Source organism: Taudactylus pleione, unplaced genomic scaffold (assembly GCF_031769625.1).
Source record: "Taudactylus pleione unplaced genomic scaffold, aTauple2 ptg000079l, whole genome shotgun sequence".
Taxonomy (NCBI): Eukaryota; Metazoa; Chordata; class Amphibia; order Anura; family Myobatrachidae; genus Taudactylus; species Taudactylus pleione.
The window spans coordinates 55,014-77,952 of record NW_028284481.1 but is presented as its reverse complement, the minus strand read 5'-3'; the positions used below and the strand labels follow the sequence as shown (position 1 = coordinate 77,952).

Genomic DNA, 22,939 nt, shown 5'->3' with positions numbered 1-22,939 from the left:
CACTGCTGCTCTTACAGCTCCCCGGAGCATCTTCAGGATGCTCCGGGCATTGCTGTAATCACCAGCAATTGTGGCCCCGCCCCATGTGACCTCACCAGCCCGCATATACTGTTATATATATATATATATATATATATATCAAAATGTCCCTCAGCAGAAAAAAGGTTCCCCACCCCTGGTATAGGGAATGATATAACATGATTGTTGCTTATTGCATCCTTATAGAGATCTGTTATCTCTGTTGTAACAGACGTTAAAGCTGCGGTGACCACAGCTGATTGTATTGTACCTGTCTGTGTTATTCCACCACAGCTAGAGAGTCACCCCTTCCCTCCTGTGTTTAAATGACTTGTTTGTCACCTAGCCAGCACTGAATTTAGTATCTATCAGTGACTCCAATGGAATCAGTGCTGGCTCCTGGTGAAAGGTCTGGCAGGTAACCTTTGTACAGGCTGTCTTTTACTGACTGACTCTGTGTTTCTCTACCTCTGCACTCACCAGCTCACATCTGACACAATGGAACAGGACTTTCTGCAGGTGATCGTGGTGGGTTCCTGTATGACTGACCTTGTCAGGTTAGTGCCATGCCGCTTACCGTATCCTTATATTAAAAGTCCCTTCCCCAATGTGCTACAGTCTAAACTCCCTATCACATGCAAACACTAGGGTCCTGTTTAGATGGCAGACAATTATCCTACCAGTGTGCTTTTTTGGAGTCTGGGAGGAAACATGGAGAGGACATACAAACCCCACACAGATAAGGGCCCATGTCGGGAATCGTATTCATGACCCAGCATTGTGAGGTGGAAATGCTAATTACTGTGCTGTTCATATCATTGTCGACAACAAAACATCGACGTTGTCTGGATGTCGACATGAATGTTATGCCAACAGACAAAATGTGCACAATCCTGCTTCCCATGTCCTAATAGTCCCCATACTAAATTTGGTAACATTCTGGTTGCTAGATCAAGCTACAGACGGCTCTGAATAGGAGAAGTTTTAATTATGGCCGCCGTGTACAATATTAATGCATAACTTTTATAAATTTTATATATTTTAAAACTCTCCATCGTAACACTCGCATACAGAGACAAATACACACATGTAATATCGAAGATGGGTAGTAATCGCCCCAAATATGTATTTGTTATACCTAAGAGAAAGCAGCAAAAGCCACTCAGATTGTAGCTTTCATTTTTGTAGCGTAGGACTGAAAATATAAACAAATGTCTGATTGGTGTCTTCGGACGAGGCCATTTATTTTCAGACCCTACGAAAGCATTTGTATATTAATAACCATTTTCGGCTCCTAGAAGCAATTACTTTGTGCCTGTTAATCTAAACTCACAAAAAGAAGATCAAGGGTTTGGATTCCCTTGCCCAGCGGTAGGCAATCTCTGGCACTCCAGCCGCTGTGGAACTACACATCCCATCATGCCCTGCTACAGTTTTAGCATGTAAACCTGTGGCAGGTTATGCTGGGATGTGCAGTTCCACTGCAGTTGCCGAGTTACAGGTTGCCCACCCCACCAATGTGCTCGCAACCGGGTCGATAGTTAGCCCTGCGCACGCGCAGCGGCCACACTGCGCGTGCGCAAGCCCCGGAGCGACAGAAAAACTCTGTCACTCCGGAGCTCTCTACAAAAGGGGCGGCTGTCAATGTTGATCGACAGCTCGCCCCATTTTGTAAGTGGATCGGGGGGGGGGGTTTCCCAAAACGGAGGCGTTCCTTAACGAACGCCTACCGTTTTGCGGGCGGCCGCACTGACATCATCAGTGAGGAAGCTCCTTGGGGCTTACGAGTGCCCATACCCAACCTTAGGGTCTGGTCGTAAGCCCCGATGGTCGCGTTGGTGTTCACCATCGCGACCATCAACCTGGTCGGTCGTTAAGCTGTGGGTTGTAACCCACAGCTTAGCGATCGACAAGGGGGCGGTCGTTCAGGATGCAAGCGGCCTCCCTGATTCAGAGCGACTGCTTGCATCTAACGACCGCCTCTGAATGAGGTCCTGAGAGCGGACAAAGGGTGAGCTGAGGGAGAAGAGGGGAGGAACATATGAAGTGGGTGGTGAGGAGATTGATCACCGGCTGATGTGAGAAGGGCGCAGGGCTGGTCCTAGGGGGGGGGGGGGGCCAGCCTACAGAAACTAGCCTCGCACTGTAGGGGACAGAGCTGGGTGCAGGAGGAAGGAGGGCTCCAGAGGGGATCAGTGTCGGGTCTGTCAGAGTATGCAGGTGCAGAAGGCAGGCGCAGTAGGGCTGTGGCCAGGGAGGAAATGAAGCAGCAGGAAAGGGGACGATCTAACCCTAAGTGGCAGCCACACAGCGCCCCCTATGGGATGGCACCTCTGTGCGGCCGCTACACTCGAACAGCCCTCAAGCCAGCTCCTTTATTCACCAGTCTTTCATTAATGTGATTTTTATCACTTATACTCCTGAACTTTACACCCAACATATTCTTAGTGATATAAAAGTAAAATCCTGTAATAATAGGTGAGCTTTCAATAAAATACTCGTCCTTTCTAAACTATGGGCCGTATTCAATTAGTTTTGGGTCCGCGATAAAGTTTTGCCTGCCTGACTGCTCCGCCTACATCGCGTGTTTTGGATGTGAAAACTTATCCCGCAGGCCCCCACTTTTCGCCGTTTTCAATTTTAAACCTTGCGAAAACGGCAAGCCGCAAAGTCGGAACAGGCAGCGGAAAGTGCTGTCAGAAATGGGGAAATCAGCCTGAACCCCCCAAAAAGATGCAGAAACATTGGGGATCAAGGTAGATGTATCCGAATAGCCCTAATAAAGCTAATTGGGGTACTAAAGTTGTTTCAATAGCTTCTTATTAGTGTCTTTGCACAAATGGTGAAGAATGGCATTAAGCAGTATTTTTGGTGAAAATACGCAGTCCTGTCAAATTTGGGGTACTTAAAAATGGGTGCTAGCATATTTTAATGACTCTAAAGTGAAGTTTTAATAAAAGTGAAATCCCTCCGTCAAACAAGCACCTGCAATTCCAAAAACACTTGGCCCCTCCTTAGAGCACCCCCAGAACCTTATTAAGCTAGTTTTTGAAGTTGTCCCCCCACTTTAAGCTTTTTCACTTCCAAAATGAAAGTACTTTTTTTGGGGTGTTCTTAAGTTTTCTTCCTGGAATTTTTTGACACTGTTGTCCTTTGGGGGGCTGTCCCAAGGGTTCTGAGTGGTTTCCCCACCTTTGCACCCCAAAATAAAAATGTTGCCCTTCTTTTCTCCTGCAAATCTTTTTTGCCTATTACATTGCATTGACTTTCTGCGAACGCGAAACCCGGCTGGAACTGAATACAGAGATAAGTTTCCGCCAGGCGAAAAAACACCCGGATCTGCGATACTTTTCCACGGATCTCGGCTTTTCGCGTCTAATTGAATATGGCCCTATGGCGTGTTAGAAACTCTGGGCCTGATTCAGCAGAGGACGCAATCAGTACCCGTAATGCGCATGTGCTACACGGGTCCTGCGAGATTGCATGCATCCCCACTTATGCCTCTGCCTCAGGCCTGGCGACAGGGTGGGACTAAGGGTACGCTTGATCCGGGCCCCGAGGCTCAGAGGGCCCCGAAGTTCTGAGGGGAAAAATGGGTCTGCGGTGTTTCATTGAAATTTATAAACTGATGGGCGAGGTGACTTGCACTGTGCAAATTGAAAATATTGTATGAAGCGGCACCTGGCTGTCCTGTCCCGGCCTCTCTTCCCGGTCCCCTGTCATATCACATGGTCCGGTTGCATAGCCGAGGTCAACCTAAGAAGAGCAGGCAGCCTGATTTGCATAATGAACTTCCGGCCAATCAGGGCGCTCTCCCTCTCCCCCTCCCCCTCCCTCGCTCCTCTCCTCGGTCACATCGCCAGGATTGCAGATACAGCAAGGAGGTGTCAGACACCTATTGCATTTGCATTATAGCAAGTATGGAAGTACAACACGACTGGTGTGCGGCTTTGCAATTCTCAGCTGAATTAGGCCCCCTGTGTGCAATAGAATAGATTCCATTGGTTACAGTAGTGCCTGCCCTCTAGTGGTGGAGTGTAGTTCATTTCAGACACAGAGGAGGGTGACTGGCCACAGGCGTTCCTGATAAGGAGTTGTCAGGAGTGTACATTTTCTGTCACTCCATAAATGAAGACTTGATGTTGGAGAAATGTATAGAACAGGATTACCAGTGTTTTGATTTCTGGAGCCGTTGAGAAGTTTAGGTAAGTGTCCTGCAGGCGCTGGGCATGAAGTCACTTTGGAGCCATGTTTATGGCAGCTGTCTCCATGGGAATAGACTATGAGATCATCAGCTGGATATGACTAGTCTCCCTGCCAGATGAAAACTGCTCAGCAAGATCACAAAAAGTGAAGTAAGCTTTGAAATAAAATCCAGGAGCATGGAAAGCGTTTACTGAGGAGTCAGCTTGGACTGGAGACGTAAATTATAACATCTGCAGCGGCTGCAGGCGGCTCAGTATAACAAGTTTAAGATCCATCAGACGCTCCAGGATGAAGCTTTCAGCAGAGAATGGTGGGATCCACTGCTAAATTGTCTACATCAAGTGCAAGGGGCATCTACGCGCTAGAGAATGGCTTTATTGGAATAGCCCTTGTCATGGATATTACCGGGTGTAACAAGCAGGGAGGAGCTGCAATTAGATTAGCCAAACAGAGCACCTGGGCTAACCATCCTTGTATGTGGAAGCTGTAGACTCTGAACCTTAGGGAAAGGAACACATTGGTTTAACACCAGCCAATTGGGATACAACTGGGGCAGAGCTTAGCCTTTAAAAAGGGGACAGTTATTGTGGGAGGGGCAGTTGACAGCTGGCCAATCTGATAGCCAATCAAACTGTGTTAGCAGAGTACCAGGGATCGCCAAGTAAGAGACTGTTTGTGTCTGCCATCCTGACAAATAAAGCAAAGTGTCACACCCAGGCGCGGTATAGGAGAGGAGGGGGACCATATGCAGTCTCCATTTGCCCCTCCCCACCTCTTTGCATATGCACCCTCCTTCCTCTCTAGCTGGCGCAGTTGCCAGGTAGAGTCTACTGCACATGCGCAGGTCTTCCGGAAACATGGTGCCCGCCTTATGTATTTCTGCATCACTACCGCCGGACTCCAGAGAGGTAAGCATAATGTATGGGTGCAGGATGTGTGGATTGGGCCCATGTACACCACACACCCTGCACCCATTATAGATACTCCCACAACAGCGCGATTCTCAAACAATTGTACCGTCTTGGTCATGCCCACCCCCCCCCCCCCCCTTTCCCTAAAAGTGATCAGCTGCATCTCCCCTTTGGGTAACATTACAAAGATGGTAAGTATGAGGTTGGGACTAGTCTACTAGACTATTCTGATTATTAGTATATATCGTTTATATGGTGCCACATAGAGGCCCTGATTCAGAGCCAGTCGCTCTGACAGAGCGCTCGCTCTGAAACAGGGCCAGTCTTTTTTTTTTTTTTTGTAGAACGGCCTCCTGGCCGCTTGCATAGCTGTGGGTGACCATCGAGCTTGCGATGAGACCCTTGTGGTAGGGTCTCGTTGCCGCAAGCCCCAGAGAGAATTCGGCTCTAACAGAGCCGGAATCTCTCCGCTGACATCACTTGTGATGTCAGTGGGGCCGGCCCCAAACGGTAGGCGTTCTCATGGGAACGCCTCAGTTTGGGCAGCCACGCCCCGCCCCGCCCACCAAAGGGGGCGTGCTGTCACTCAACATCGACAGCACGCCCCTTTTGGTGCGAGACCCGGAGCGACGGATTGCCCATCGCTATCCGGGTCTCGCGCATGCGCATGACGGAGCCTGCTCCGTCATGCGCACTGGGCCACCATCGACCCGCTTGCGAAGGCTCAGCGCTTGCGACCGGGTCTGAATCAGGCCCAGAGTCCGTAGTGCTTTACATAGGAGAAAACTTGCTACAGAATTCTTAGGGTCATCTGATTCAGACTAGTTTAAAAATTAATAGATTGAACAAAAGTAGGGGTCGTGGCTTAGCTGCCATCAGAGTTGGATGCGGCTGAAGAGAGCTCCTGCTCGGGCGCTGTTTCCGGCTACACAAACCGGCTCCCGCGGACGCCATTCGCGGCGACCTTTGCTACCTGCGCGCCCCCCCTGCGGCGGTGAGCTGGGACCCTGACCTTCTGATTCTGCCGGAGCCACGGTCTCAAGTACACAACGCGGTCCGGCGTCTGCTGGAGCCACCTACACTACCCACCCTGCAGGGGCTCTCTGCCTGTTTGTAGCCCTCTGACTAATACCCGCCAGCTCCAGCTACCCATGGGGCAGGTTCACCCAAAGTGTGTTCCACTTCTCAGCGCCTGCAGCCCTTTGGCAAGAGAGGAGACGTCTGCCACTCCAGCAGCCTTAAGGTGCCTACACACTCAGCGATATTTTACACGATTAGCCCGATTCCGACGCATCATGACGACAAATCGTGTTAAATATTCCCAAATCGTGAGTGTCCACTCACGATGCTGATGCGCGTCCCTGCAGGTCGTACATCGCATCTTCAGATCTGCCGTGCTGTAGGGCAGATTTGCCGATCCACACGATGCACTGGAATAGTTAGGAGGCACGATAGATTGTTTGTCACATTGGACAGTTTTTAAGACCAAATCGTGCCCACGACTGCCGGGGAGCTGCTGGGGAGAGTTCGAGGAGAAATCGGACACAATGTCGGATCGAGAGCACATCGCCAAGTGTGTAGGCACCTTTACAATAGCCTGCTTCTGCAATCTTACTGGGACCACAACCTACAGTAAAACCTCCCTAGAGCTGCCTCCTCTGGAGCAGGTCTCCAGTTGTCTGACAGTCCACCTGTCTTCGATACCATGTTATAAACATACAGTCCGCACATTCTTTTGTCCCTGTAATTTGAATAGATTACAATGCAGCACAATAATGACAGTCATCTTCATTTAATAAAGTAGAATTCCTGAGTTCCTTAGTAATTGTCCAGGAGTTCTCTCCTCTGTCTAGTGCAGGTTACGCAGCAGAATTGATTGGTTGCTATGGTTTTAGTGGAGATTTGTAGCTTTCAGCAGTGTTTAGTAAATAGCCCTCTGTCCCTGTCACATCATAGCCCCATATTCTGCATAGTATTACCTACTTAAGTCTAAAAAATAACGAAATATTCAACAAAAAGCAAATTAAGACCTTGAAGTGCAGACAGGGACCTCTAAACTCTTTATTGGGAACAGGAAAAGTAATAAAAGAAGGAATTCTCATGAAGTATTAGGAGTTGATGGTTTTAGTTCATCTCCAGGTCAGAATGTACATATTGAAGCCCAGAGGGGGGCAGGTTCCCAACAAGCTGATCCAGGATCTCCGCGCTCTTCCAGTGAGTCACAGGCATTAGAGAAATGCTCTCAGTGCGATGACAGCCATCCCGGTAATCTCCTCTTTCCCAACACTTCCTAATTCCCGTCTTTACAAGCAGGAAGGTAGCTGTAATGCTGGGTCTGCAGCGGGAGATGGCCTGGCCACTTTTCCTCTTGATCATAAGTTTCGATAGTTAAATGTGGCATATGGACTCGTTAAATGGGACCGTAAAGGGTTGTGCAGGGGAGCGAAAATGCTTCTTTATTGCTCCCTGACAGCTACCAACATACTGATCTTATGTTTGCTTTTTATTCAGTAGGGAACTTTCTTGCTGAGGACATAAGGGCTCTAGAAACTGGTCTCCTTAGCTTAACAAAACAGTACCTGTAGCTGAATAGTAAAATAATGAGTTGATGTAATAAAGACAATTATCTTTTCTAGAGCTGGCAACAAACTTTGAGCGATTGCCGGCGGTCTGTGCTTGCGTCTGAGCTGCATTGCGCATGCTTCAAGGTTCCTGTCGTTCGCAGTGAAGATTTATCCGCAGCATTGGAGAGGCGATGATTCGAACACAGACGTGTCATGACTGTTTTTTGGGGCGTCTTGGAATGCGACTGCGATCCCGATTGCAGTCAAAATGGCTCTGGCATCTCACTTCCCGCCGCCATCCTGCGCAACCATAGGATTACCCCGAAGTCCAATAATTTTCAGAGCTGCAACTGAGCTGCATCTTTTTACACTGCCGCTTGGATTTGCAAAGCCGCCATTGGGCATCTCAATACCTAGTGGCTGCAACAGTTCTGTATTTTCGCATAGTCGCTACGTACAAATTTGCGGCGGCGGCATTGGCCTCCATCTCCGAATCGTGCCCAAAATCTGTGCGTAATTGATAACGCCAGAATATGTGACCGTACATATTCCTTTAGCAATTCACGAATATATGCATGCTTATGTCTTTCATTATTTTCATTGCAATTAAAAGTATATAGAAATGATTCAGTATATATATTAGTTGTAAGTTGCAGAGGACCGTCACATGTCGAATGGCCGCAGGCCTAGAGATGAGGTTTACCCTCTCTCTAAAGTAGGCAGGTGTGTGTCTGAAGCAACAAAGCAACAGTTATTATTGGTTAATATTGTTTGATCTGAAAGGTATAAGTGTTATTACGGAAATAGGTATAAATCAGAACTGTAGAAAACTATTTCTTTATTAGCCAAGACAGAATCATGGGTCAGTTTAATACTAAGAGACTAGAAGGCAGCAGGTCTCAGATCTGTCTAAAGGGAGCTAATCAGAACAGCCTTGGCCTATAAGCGATCACCAGTATTTTGAGAACATAGAAAGGAGATTATAGGTTTTGTTATGATTAAAACATATTATCAGTGAAATGTTTAGTGCTCATGAATATTGAATTAATTAATTAATATTCGCCATTTTAGAATATGTTAGTAGCAGAGAAAAAAATATATAAAAGATTGATCAAAAAGAGGAGGGGTCGGTCAGTCGGGCTTATGGTGCATACACACGATCAGATTTTTCCTTCAGATATGGACGATAACGATTTAAAAATCGTTTAGTCGTTCATATCTGAAGGAAAATCGTTCATATCTGACATGCCTGAACGATGGACGATGAACGATGCGCGTTCCCGTTTGTCAGATAACGATATCTGACATCTGATGGGTTTGCAGTCAGACTTGGACGATTCCATTCATTTTTATGGAGCGTACACACGGTCAGATTTGTCAGACTTGTCAGATTTGTCAGATGAACGACTGAACGATTAAACGATTTGAACGATTTGGACGATTTGAACAAAGTTTTGAACGATTTGAACGATTGAACGATTTTTAACTGCATTAAAATGAATGGAATCGTCCAAGTCTGACTGCAAACCCATCAGATGTCAGATATCGTTATCTGACAAACGGGAACGCGCATCGTTGATCGTCCATCGTTCAGGCATGTCAGATATGAACGATTTTTCATCAGATATGAACGACTGAACGATTTTTAAATCGTTATCGTCCATATCTGAAGAAAAAATCTGATCGTGTGTATGCACCATTATGCAGTCAAAAATCGTTCAATCGTTCAAATCGTTCAAAACTTTGGTCAAATCGTCCAAATCGTTCAGATCGTTCAATCGTTCATCTGACAAATCTGACCGTGTGTACGCTCCATTAGCAGGAGAGATCGTAGGTCGTGAGAGTGGCGGGGCGCTGGGCTGTAAGTATAAACAGGGCTGACTGTCACCTTGGGAGTCTCTGCTAGGTATTGCAAATAATCATTTTGTCACTGTTGTTGAACTTGTTTGTTTTTTTATGTTGTAAGTCTGCTTTGACATTAATACCATAATACACGTATAAGTGATTTGCTTTTAGAGTAAAACATTGTCATTTATTTTAAAGTTTATCATAATCTTGCCACAATTGTCGATGATCAATTTCCTTCTCTCTGACCTGGATCACAGTGTGAATCTGGCCACATCTCCACTTTTTTAGGACGTTCGAAGACCTGACCCTCTCGCCGACAAGAGGCCAGCGGCCGACCTCATCTTCAAGATTGTGGGGTGATTCCGAGTCGGTCGCAAGAGAAAATGCGAGGACACATCTCGCAACCCGCAGAGTGCACATGAGTTGAAAACAGGCAACAGGATTTGCGCATGTGTCAAATTATGTGTCCGCACGAGCAATTATCTCTGTGTGAGTCATATGTCAAGCGGACGTGGCCGAACGTGAAATGGACATGTCGGCGAGTAGCAATGTTATGTGGCACAGTACATTGAAGAGATTTTAATACGAACTGATTATGTACAGTAACATCAAACTGAAGGTAAAGATGACCCTGCCCAAATGAGTTTACACTCTAATGGGTCAATTAAATTATGGGTAGGTGGATGCCCACAATGTGCCATTGAAATGCCAGTGAAGGCAGCCTACATCGCTCCGAAATTGCGCATTTCATAGGAGTGCGTAATGCTTGACATAGAGGCTGCCATATGTACTGTATGTATGCGCACTGCCTTGAAAATAATTGAATCAACCCCTACGACAGTGGTTCCCAAACTATATTGAATCATGGCGCAGTAGAGTATCAGAATTGTTTTCACAGCACCCCTAGGCCAAAAGTTGCCTATTGAGAAATTCACCAAAAAATTAATCAAAAAATTATTAAATTAAGTAAATTGTGGTTACCTGTCATTCTTAGGGCGATATTCAATTGTTATATTGTCATAAAGTGACAGGAGATCGCGGGGCGCTATTCAATTGATGACCATTTTTGCACTGATCGCGCCCATATAAGTCGGGTTTAGCTGTGTAAAACGGTAGCCCCCGACCAAAGCGCTGGGCGCGATCGTGAAAAGTGCTGTTTGGGCGCCCATACAGGTCATTTTTTGTCCATTTCAGCTCGCACCCCCGCGGGGTGCACCCAGTTTGGGGAACGCTGCCCTAAGAGATGTGTGTGTGTGTGTGTGTGTCTCTCTAATGTAAGGAAATACCGTATCAGCCACAATATTATTATTATTACCAGTTATTTATATAGCGCACACATATTACACAGCGCTTTACAGAGAATATTTGGCCATTCGCATCAGTCCCTGCCCCAGTGGAGCTTACACTCTATGGGCCTGATTCAGACCCACTCGCGAGCGGCTGTCCGCTCGCAAGTGGGTCGATGTTATGGACTGAGCATTAAAGCATCCATTGGCTGCTGGCGTTTCTGTGTAGCTACTGATGGTTTGGTAAGGTTGGGATAAGACTACACAGCAGAAGGTGAAGAAATCCGAGATGGACCGGTCACTGTAGAACTCTTAAGCCTCCTAGAGAAGGCTGTAGCATTGGCACTGCATAGGCTCATGGTAACTCACCAGCTCAGAGTAGCTGCCTGCTCACTATGGGCCTGATTCAGACCCACTCGCGAGCGGCTGTCCGCTCGCAAGTGGGTCGATGTTATGCACTGAGCATGCGCACGACGGAGGGAGCTCCGTCGTGCGCATGCGCCAGACGCGACGAGCGAAGGAAAGTCCTTCGCTCGTTGTGTCCGATCAAAGGGGGCGTGCTGTCAATGTTGATTGACAGCACGCCCCCTTTGGTGGGCGTGCCGGGGGAGTGCCTCCCTGACTGGGGCGTTCCCACGGGAACGCCTCCCGTCAGAAGCCGGCCCACTGACATCACTAGTGATGTCAGTGGGAGTGATTTTGGCTCTGATAGAGCCAAAATCACTCCGGAGCTTGTGGTTGAAAACCTCAACCGCAGGCTCCGGCTCGCAAATTCGATGGTCGCGATGGTCTCGACCATCGCGGCCATCACAAAGCACGCTCGTATAGCCTGTGGGTGGTGACCCACAGCTATACGAGCGTCCAGGAGGACGCTCCATGAAAATGGAGCCCGGCCCTCATTCAGAGCGTGCGCTCTGCTCGGAGCGTACGGCTCTGAATGAGGGCCTATATTTCTTTGTCTTCCTATGCGATGCTGGACACAGAAGGACTGATTCTAAGTCTGGCGCATCTGCGGCTGCTTTTCTGTATGGCTGCAGCAGCTAACTTACTAGTTTACACTAATGCGAGGATCCCCCCGTGTATGTAGAGCATCCTTGCGCCCTTTCTCCGTCCACCCACCACTGAAGTTGGCTTACATACCCATGACACTAGACGGAACAGCTCCGCACATCTGCATGGTCACCACCACCCCATTTCACAGAAAGAGTGGTCCAATAATCCATCCGCACTTGCCATCTCCGTCCCCGTGCATGCACCTGATTTGATGCATGCGCAGTCGCCGATTTCTTTCTGCGGTGCATACGCGTTATGCTGGAATCCACGAGATGCATCCGCAAACCCACTGGCATCAAAATCAGAGCCAGGACGCTTGTTTACAGGAATTGTGGCTGCAGCTGGTGTTACCTAGGAGACCGCAGGGGTCAACATAGGAGGAACAGAAATGGCAGCAGCACTGATAGCCGACTCCAGTGGTCCCAGCTGCTGAACTGAGATGGCAGTCAGTAGTGCTTCTAAGCAGCCATGTCCTTGAAGTGAGGATACTTAACAATATCATCATCATTTATTTATTAGGAACCACACATTCGATAGCACCGGACAGTCTTAGAGATATGATATAATCATATACATGACTGCAATAAACATAATAACTTGAATGCAATAAACACGATAACAATTATATCAATATAATTGAACACAATAACACAGAGGTTCCCAAACGCGGTCCTCAAGGCTCCCCAACAGTTCAGGTTTTAGACATATCCATGGCTGAGCACAGGTGGTTACATCAAATTGAGTGAGGTACTAATCAAGACACCTGTGCTCAACCATGAATATCTCTAAAACCTGAACTATTAGGGAGCCTTGAGAACCGCGTTTGGGAACCTCTGCAATAACAAATACATGGATAGTCGTGACCTAGCAAACAGCTGAAGCAGAAGATTCAGAATAAGATCAACAAGAAACATAGGGGGGGAAAGGATCCTGCCCAAGAGAGCTTACAATCTAGATGGGAGGGGTAATGACAGACAGTAGTTGCAAAGGGACAGGAGTAAGTAGAGGAACTGTATATACTGCACTTGAGCATTTAGGTGGGGGCAGAGTATGCAAAGTTGAAGAGGTGAGGTTTGAGGAAGAGTCTGGTGGGATGAGGTAAGGAGTTCCATAGGCAGGTGCAGCGCAGGAGGAGTCTTGGTGACAGGATTGGGAGTTATGAGAGGTGGGATGATAGAAGGTCAGACGTTAAGCAAGGTAGTTGGGCTGGTGTGTATCTCATGATGATGTCAGAGATATATGAAGGTGAAACGTTGGTGAGGAGCTTGAACTGACTTCTGGAAGCAATGAGTGGTGGATTTGCAGAGTGGGTCCATGGAGTGGTGAAAGAAGAAGATTAGTCTGGCTGCAGCCTTCAGCGTTGATTATACGGAGGACTCGGCCCTTCTCTAATTTCCTGCGGCCCTTACAGATGTTTAACTGCTTTATACTTGTGAGAAGGTGATTAGGAGGGATGTAGGACACAGAGCTGATCTAACATATTACATATATGTAACTAATCTTTTCTACGCATACTGGCCCTGATTCAGAGCCGGACGCTCTTTCTCATTTTTTTGAGCTGGCCTTCTGGCCGCTCGCTAAAGCTGTGGGTGGTCACCCACAGCTTTAGCGAGCGGCCAGGTGATGGTCGCGATGGTCCCGACCATCGGGGCTTGCGACGAGACCCTTGTGGTAGGGACTCGTCTGCCGCAAGCCCCAGTGAGCTTCCGGCTCATGATGTCAGTGGGGCCGCCCCCAAACAGCAGGCGTTCCTTCGGAAACGCCTCCGTTTGGCAAGCCACCCCCCCCGAGCTGCCTACAAATCGGGGTGAGCTGTCAATCAATATCGACAGCCGCCTCGTCTTGTAGTGAGCCCAGGAGCGACAGAGCTGCCGTCGCTCGCTGGGGCTCACGCATGCGCACGCCGGAGCCGGCTCCGGCATGCGCCGTGGGGGACCATCGTCCCGCTTGCGAGCGCTGTGCGCTCCGTAGTGGGTCTGAATCAGGCCCACTGTTCGCTGTTAGGAGACACCCCGGCAAACTAAGGCTGTGCCTAATTGTGTGGAGAGGCAAAACAAATCTCCAGCAACCACTGTGCAGCGCCAAACAGTCACGTACACAAATCATACAAACACAATCATGCATAAAACAAAACAGATAGTGAACAAAAGGAGATGCAGACCAGAAACAAAGAGTAGAGCGGGCCCTGCTTGTGAGAGATTATAGTCTTATCAGGAAAGGGCCGTTTTGTGACACAAGGAGCTGGTGCAGCGTTTACCAACTTTGGACCTCAAGGCACATTAACAGTCCAGGTTTTAAGGTTAGCCATACTTGAGCACAGGTAACTTACATGGATGTCCTTAAGACCTAGATTTTTAGTAAGAGGGATCAGTATCAGGCTGTTGGTAGGATAAGTTATAGTAATTCCCCATGAGAAACCTCTACATTCAGTAAAAAGAAATGTTTTCGCTATCCTCCCACAAAACTGGGTGCGCCTACTCCGTGAATTGCAAGACATTGGAATGAAAGTTGTTTAGTTAACAAAACTTTTTTAGATTTACTAAAAAAAAAAAATCAGAAAGGACAAACCTTCATTAGCAAGGTGGCATACCCGTACAAAAATAAAAAACCAGCAAAACAAAATAGAGACTTAACAAAAAAATAGAATTAAAGTAGAGAAGAATGAAATGACTACCGGGATGTTATTAGTTAAGTTATTGTTACCAGCAAATGTCATTTTGAATAACGCTGGTATTTTTCATGCGTTAATAGAATGTGATATTTTCTTCTGACATTTCCACTATCTGTCACTAATGTGTTTTCAAAATAATTACTTTTTTTTATATATATTTTACAAGATTACATCTTTCCTGGAACAAGGTGCTATTTTAAGACTGTGGTGTTTGGTGTTGGGGAAAGTGTAATACACTGAGGTTCCTCACAGTCCGAGGTGTAAATAGCTTTTCCTGACAGACATAATTTTAGTTACTGACCTCTCTTGAGATTTGCAGAACATTAAGCTATTTCCACTACCATTTGTTAGATGATATCGCAGAACGCAGCATGAATATTATACAGCGCTTTACAGAGAATATTTAATCGGTTGATAGCCCTAAAGAGCCTTTTACATTAGGTTCATTTAGGTCCACTTACATATTAGAAGTTTTGGAAGGAGACCCCCAATTTTAATAAATATATATATATATATATATATATATATATGCAGTCAGGTGCATAAATATTGGGACATTGACAGAATTTTCATATTTTGGCCTCAGGGCCTGATTCAGGCCTGGTCGCGAGCGCTGCGCGCTCGCAAGCGGATCGATCGTGGCCCAGTGTGCATGCGCACGACGGAGCCGGCTCCGTCGTGCGCATGCACGAGACCCAGATAGCGACGGGCAAACCGTCGCTCCGGGTCTCGTACCAAAGGGAGCGTGCTGTCGATGTTGAGTGACAGCACGCCCCCTTTGGTGGGCGGGCCGGGGGTGTGGCTGCCCAGATGGAGGTGTTCCCATGGGAAGGCCTACCATCTGGGGCTGGCCCCACTGACATCACAAGTGATGTCAGTGGGAGTGCTTTCGGCTCTGGTAGAGTCGAAAGCACTCTAGGGCTTGCGACAACGAGACCTTACCACAAGGGTCTCGTCGCAAGCCCGATGGTCTTCACCATCGCGACCATCTTCCTGGACGCTCGCTATAGCTGTGGGTGGTCACCCACAGCTATGCGAGTGGCCAGGAGGCCGCTCTGAAAAACGAGGGACGCCCCTGATTCAGAGCGAGCGCTCTGTCAGAGTGTCCGGCTCTGAATCAGGCCCTCTATTTACCACCACAATGGCTTTGAAATGAAACAAACAAGATGTGCTTTAACTGCAGACTTTCAGATTTAATTTGAGGGTAAATACATCCAAATCAGGTGAACGGTGTAGGAATTACAACGGTTTCTATATGTGCCTCCCACTTTTTAAGGGGCCAAAAGTAATGGAACAAACTAAATAATCCTAAATCTAACTTTCACTTTTTAATACTTTTTTGCAAATCCTTTGCAGGCAATTACAGCCTGAAGTCTGGAACGCATAGACATCACCAGACGCTGGGTTTCATCCCTAGTGATGCTCTGCCAGGCCTCTACTGCAAATGTCTTCAGTTCCTGCTTGTTCTTGGGGCATTTTCCCTTCAGTTTTGTCTTCATCAAGTGAAATGCATGCTCAATCGTATACAGGTCAGGGGATTGACTTGGCCATTGCACAACATTCCACTTTTTAGCCTTAAAAACTCTTTGGTTGCTTTTGCAGTATGCTTCGGTCATTGTCCATCTGCACTGTGAAGCGCCGTCCAATGAGTTCTGAAGCATTTGACTGAATATGAGCATATAATATTGCCCGAAACACTTCAGAATTCATTCTGCTGCTTTTGTCAGCAGTCACATCATCAATAAATACAAGGGAACCAGTTCCATTGGTAGCAATACATGCCCACGACATGACACTACCACCACCATGCTTCACTGATGAGGTGGTATGTTTTGGATCATGAGCAGTTCCTTTCCTTCACCATACTCTTCCCATCACTCTGGTACAAGTTGATCTTTGTCTCATCTGTCCATAGGATGTTGTTCCAGAACTGTAATGGCTTTTTAGATGTTGTTTGGCAAACTCTAATCTGGTCTTCCTGTTTTTGTGGCTTACCAATGGTTTATATCTTGTGGTGAACCCTCTATATTCACTCTTGTGAAGTCTTCTCTTGATTGTTGACTTTGACACACATACACCTACCTCCTGGAGAGTGTTCTTGATTTGGCCAACTGTTGTGAAGGGGTTTTTCTTCACCAGGGAAATAATTCCTCTGTCATCCACCACAGTTGTTTTCCGTGGTCTTCTGGGTCTTTTGATGTTGCTGATCTCTCCGGTACGTTCTTTCTTTTTTTTTTTCAAATATCTTTTTATTTTAGTTTTTTCAGACAGGAAAAATACAAAAAAAAAGTAACAAAATACTCATGTAGGTATAACAGAAAGGAGTCATTAAATATGACTGAGTAAATACAAACATACTGCTCAATGACACAAAGACATAAAAGTCGACCATGAAATAAACATTTATTTCCAAGTATCTCAGATTGATTACAAATAAGTTCAAACAATGCAGAAATAAGGAACTCTAAAAGAAGTTCCAATCTCAAAAATCACATAAAAACTGTAATGATTGAGAACTTCAAGGTTCCAGAGTCTGGTACTCTATTAGATAAAAACAATTTATATCTTTAGCCAAATAATACAAAATAATACAATAATACAAAAAACTAAAATAAATAAAAAATAGACAATATACATAATGAAGAAAAAGAAGAGAGAAAGGGAATAGAAAAGAGGGGTGGAGGGGGGGGGGAGATAAGTACCCGTATTTTTAGGTGTTTCTAGGACTGAGTCTTCTATAGTAGAGACCTTTTAATAATTTAATACAGAAAACTTGAATAGAAGTCTTCCAAATCTCTCAAAGAAAACAGACATAATATATGAGTTAAACCAGTTTTTGGTGCAAATACCATGATGTGGTTTCAAAAATGTTGTTAATATGGAATTGAGTGGAGTTATCCAAGTGAGATATATAAAAACCCCATTTTCTCTGGAAACATTCTACCCCCTTCTCTATATCCGGGAGAGTGTCACGCCTGTCAAAATAAAGTACTTGAAGTATCATAAGCTTAACATCCCCAAGAAAAGGAGGGGTCTTTACCGTCCAATTTATGAGAATCGCTTTCTTAGCGATCGTCACTATTGTCGTAAGGAGCAGAATAACTGTTTTCTTATTATGAGGGAACACATTCCAAGTCGCAAAAATTAAAGCTAAGGGATCTTTTAGTAGACGTATTGATAATAAATCATTTATAAAGCACATAAGTTTATCCCAGAATTTGCGGATGCGCCCACATTCCCATATATTGTGCCAGAAGGTGGCTTTAGAGGCTTTGCACTTCACACATTGTCCAGTCTCATCTAATACCATATGAGCTCTGCTACTCTGTGAGATATATGCCCTGTGTAAAATCTTCACATGGACTTCCTGTAGGCGAGCCGAGTGTAAAATTTTCAGGGTGGTCTCATAATAACTTAAAAGAATTTCAGGAGACTCTATTGTGGGGATATCAACTGCCCATCTCATCGCGCATTTATGCCATAGGGATTTTGCTTTAGATGAAGTGAATTCAGTTGTCAAAAGTTTAGTTTTGTAATTATTTTGCATTGTGGACGTAAATATGGAATCTTATGCATCTTTTGCACCTGGGGCTGTCAAAGCAGGAGGTATATGTTGAATAAAATGTCTGACTTGGAGATACATAAATAATTGTGAGTTAGAAAGATTGAATTTATCCTTAAGAATTTGAAATTAAAGAAAGGTGCCCCCTGGGTCAAAAACATCTTTGATTTTTGCAAGACCTTTAGCCTCCCAAACAAGGAAGTGGGAGTTATCTAAACTTGGGCTAAACATAGGATTACCCCAAAGTGTGTTGTATTTAGAAGAGCAGGCGTTTCGGTTGAGTCTCTGGTTGATGTTCCACCACGCCTTGTAGGTGTCACGAAAAATGATATTACTTAAAATTAGATTGGGGAGTTTGGATTTAGGTGTGTGTAAAAGGGCACTTGGAGCAAAAGGAGAAAGTAGTTCTGTCTCCAGAGACAGATCCGTATAGATACTACGTCCAAGACACCAATCCAACACATATCTATAAAATACAGCTGCTGAAAAGTCCTTCAGATCTGGAATGCCCAAACCACCCTTCCCCAAGTCACCCTGAAGCTTAGCTAGAGCTATTCTGGTTTTCCCGCCCCGCCACAAAAATTTGGAGGCTGCTTTTGAGTAAGCATTAATATCCTTTTGGGTAAGAGCAATAGGAAGCAATTGAATCAGATAAGCAATCTTCGGAAAGATTATACTCTTCAAGACCGCAACTCTTCCTAACAATGACAAAGGAAGTTCACGCCAATCCTCTAATTGCTTATAGATTTTCGAGAGTATTGGGGAAAAATTACAGTTGTATATTTTAGTAGTTATGTCGGGGATGTAAATTCCCAAATATTTTAAAGTGTTCTGTGATCTTAAAAATTGGGAACAAACCGTGGGTAGGATAGAAGGGGGATTCGCTCCCAAATACAACAACTCAAATTTGTTAAAATTTACCCTATATCCCGAGAAAGATCCAAAGCGTTCAATATTTTCTAGAATTGAGGGTATAGAAGACTCTGGATGGGAGACAAACAACAACACGTCGTCCGCAAATAGAGCCAACTTGGACTCCACTGTTCCTATCTTGATACAGGAGAACTGCTCATTATTCCTCAGCGTGACCGCCAGAGGCTCCATTGCTAATGCGAACAGCAAGGGGGACAAGGGGCATCCCTGCCTCGTCCCCCTGCCTATCGCAATAGGATGAGACAGGTAACCTTTACAGGCAATCTGAGTTATTGGATTAGTATAAATAGCTGAAATTACATTTATAAAATTATCAGGAAAGCCAAAACGTCTTAGAGATTCGAAAAGATGATCCCAAGTTAGTAAATCGAACGCCTTTTCGGCATCCAAAGAGAGAAGTAAAGGCGTCCCCCGGTTCTCTGAGTTCTAATCCCTGCATAATCGAAACAACTCTCCGAATATTGGTCACTGAATGTCTACCTGTTTGGTTAGTATGTATCACCGCTGGCATGCATAGTTTAAGACGATCTGCTAAAATTTTTGTAAAAAGTTTATAATCCGAGTTTAGTAAAGAGATAGGCCTGTAAGACCCTGGATGTTCAGGATCTCTTCCTGGTTTTGGGAGCAATTTAAGATTGGCGCTGTTAAAATAAAGTGGCAGAGATTTATTTTGAAGTATATCATTATACATTTCTAATAGAGTGTCAGGTCCTGGAGCTTTATTGGGTTTGAGAGAACGTATAGCTCTAGAGAGTTCTGATATCATAATAGGGGCACATAGTTTTTCTGCAGCTTCCTGACTGATCTGGGGTAAGTGTAATTGCTCCCAGAATCTATCTCTTTGTGTATAGTCTATTTGACTGTTTGCATAAAGATCTGAATAAAACGTCCTAAGAGTTTCGGATATTTGTGTACCGGTGTGTATACGATTACCTTTTGGATCTATTAGGGATTGGATGATATTTGTTGTACGAGGGCCACGTAATAAATTGGAAAGTAGACGCCCTGTTTTGTTGCCGAATTTGTGGAATTTAAAATCTGAGATATATTGTGATCTATCATGGTAGTTTGACACAATGGAATCAAAAGTCAATTTTTTATCTAGGTAAATTCTTTTATGTATGGGAGAGAGTCAATTTATATGTTTGGAAAGTGTCCGTTAGCTCTCGTTGGGCCTTATGGTAATTATTATAATAATTCTTCGTATGTTGTTTCACATATGATATTATTTCGCCTCTTATTACTGTTTTGGAAGCTTGCCAGAACAGGGTAGGGTTCGTGAGCCTGTGCTCCTCATTATTAGTTTTATAGGTTTGCCAGGTGGACTCTAGCATAGATCTAAACTCAATTGAGTTGACCAAGTGTGTGGGGAATCTCCATTGTCTATAAGGACCTTTGTCAATTTCTTCCTTAATAGTGACCCGAATCAGTGCGTGATCAGAGATACAGATTGTTTCACTATGTGCCTCTTGTACCTTTAGGAAAAAGGTTAGCCGAGATTTACAGATAGTCGATTCTAGAAAGAGAGCCATGAGCAGCTGATAAACATGTGTATTCTTTTTCTAGTGGATGTAACGCTCTCCATATGTCTATAAGATCTAATTGTTGTTCAAAGGCTGAAATACCAAGTTTAGGTGGTTTAATTGGACGGGTCCTAATTGTCTGTCTGTCTAGAATCGGAGACGAAATGATGTTAAAATCTCCTCCCACAATAAGCTTAGTCCCAGAAGGTGAGTTTAGTTTATTCAGAATTTTTTGGAAGAAAGATCTGTTATATACATTTGGAGCATAAACATTGCACAATCTGTAGTTAGTACCATTAATAGTCACATCAATTATTACAAAACGACCCTCTGGGTCTAGGACGGAAGAATGTATCACATAGGAGTGTTTTGTATGTATTAATATTACCACACCTCTTGCTTTCTAGGTAAAAGAGGCATAGGCCATAACTTTATATTGAAACATATTAAATTTATTTATTTCAGGGTCTAATTAGATCAATGTGTATTTTGCGAATATAAGTAAACACCCTTTTCCTTTTAATAGGAGAATGCAACCCACCCAGGTTCCACGAGCCAATATTCAATGAGCCCATTGCGTAGGAGGTAAAACAGGTCTCACACTAGCAGGACTACCAAAGATCAGTAGTAATAAACTCTAGAACCTTTTTAAAAGACTCATATTGCATATTAAGTACATTATCCTCATCAAGTCGGGGGGAGGAGGGTGGATTAGTAAGAGGAAAGAGAAGAGAAGGGGGGGAAAGAAGAGCAGTGGCGTAACTAAGGGGGGTCGGGCAGGGTGCGTGCCCTGGGCGCCGTGGGACCGGCGGCGCGGGGGGGGGGCGCCGCCGGCCACGGTCTGGCCCGCCCTAGTTAGCCACCAGTGTAGCGTCGACCGCAATGAGTGCAGTCAGCGCTACACATATACACAGGACCGGCGCTAGGCTTCCAGCGCCGGTCCTGTGCTGCACACCTGAGCCCGTTCCCTCCCCCTGAGCGCTTGCCCAATAGCGCTAGGAGGCGGGCTCAGGCTGTGCATAACACACCATCGCTGGCAGTGATGCGTGTGTTAAACAGCAGCAAATGAGAGTCAGATGGACTCTCATTGACTGCTGCAGCATCCTGCAGTGGGTAATGGGACAGACGTCATGACGTCTGTCCCATTATGCTGAGCGCGCCAGCCCGGGAGGACTGGCGGGGAGCGGCGTCGCGGACTGGAGGAGCAGCAGCGTGGATTCAGGAAAGTATGTTTTTATATATATATTTTTAAAAACCTGTCAGCACTACTGGGGGCACAATGGGGGTGGCTACCACTGGGGGGACCTCTACTGGGGTGGGGGCACAACAGGGGGGGCTACTACTGGGGGCACCATTATTAGGGGGACCTCTACTGGGGGGGGCTATTACTGGGCGCACCATTATTAGGAGGACCTCTACTGGGGGGGCTATTGCTGGGGGCACCGTTATTAGGAGGACCTCTACTGGGGGGGGGGCTATTACTGGAGGCACTATTATTGGGAGGACCTCTACTGGGGGGGGCTATTACAGGGGGCACTTAATCGGGAGGGGGAACCTCAACTGGGGACCACTACATGGGGGGGGAACTACTACTGGGGCCTACTACTAGGGGCACTGCACTGGGGGGACCACAACTGGGGGCAATAACAGGAAGGACCACTACAGGGACCACTGGATAGGGGGGGTCACTACTGGGAGCCTGCATCAGGTGGACCACTACTGGGGGCACTGCATGGGAGGGGGGGGCTACTCCTGGGGGCACTATATAAGGGGCTTACTGCTAGGGGCACTGCGGGGACCACTACAGGGGGCACTAGATAGGTGGGATCACTACTTGGGTGCCTGCATAAGGGGGACCACTACTGGGAAACCTGCATGGGGGAGGGGGACTACTGCTGGGGGCACTATATAAAGGGCACTGCATAAGGGGATACCACTACTGGGTGCACTGCATTGTGGGGACTGCTACTGTGGGCACTGCATAAGGGGGAACACTACATAGGGCACTGCATTTGGGGGGACCACTACTGGGGGCACTGAGTAAGGGGAACTAATTGGGGGCTGTATAAGGGGGACCACTACTGGGGATACTGTATAAGGGGCACTACTATGGACCTGCATAAGAGGGACCACAACTGCATACTGGGGGTACTGTATAAGGGGTACTACTTGGGTTAAGGTGCATATGGATAGGATTGTTCAGCGTTAAAATAAAGGGGTGTGTCATGTTGACACGCCCCATTTTTAAGTGACCACGCCCATTTTTTCCCTTCGGCGCGCGCACATATCAGGATGGTGGGGGTTCCCTTTTCAAATTTGCCCTGGGCTCCAAATACCCTAGTTACGCCACTGAAGAAGAGAAAG

At 46.0% G+C, this 22,939-nt stretch overlaps 1 protein-coding gene across 5 annotated transcripts in view; it reads left to right on the top strand.

Moving 5' to 3' along the window:
* RBKS (ribokinase) overlaps window positions 1-22,939 on the top strand; it is a 52,486-nt gene that overhangs the window by 4,032 nt on the left and 25,515 nt on the right. For 3 of the 5 annotated variants that reach the window (XM_088467943.1, XM_088467942.1, XM_088467941.1), the window contains exon 2: window positions 502-575. In XM_088467943.1, coding sequence (XP_088324069.1) covers window positions 517-575 — 59 coding nt within the window. In that variant the 5' untranslated portion in view covers window positions 502-516. Of the gene's footprint in view, window positions 1-498; window positions 576-9,804; window positions 10,167-22,939 lie in introns of those variants that run through there. The other 2 variants (XM_088467944.1, XM_088467945.1) reach the window with 2 other exon arrangements.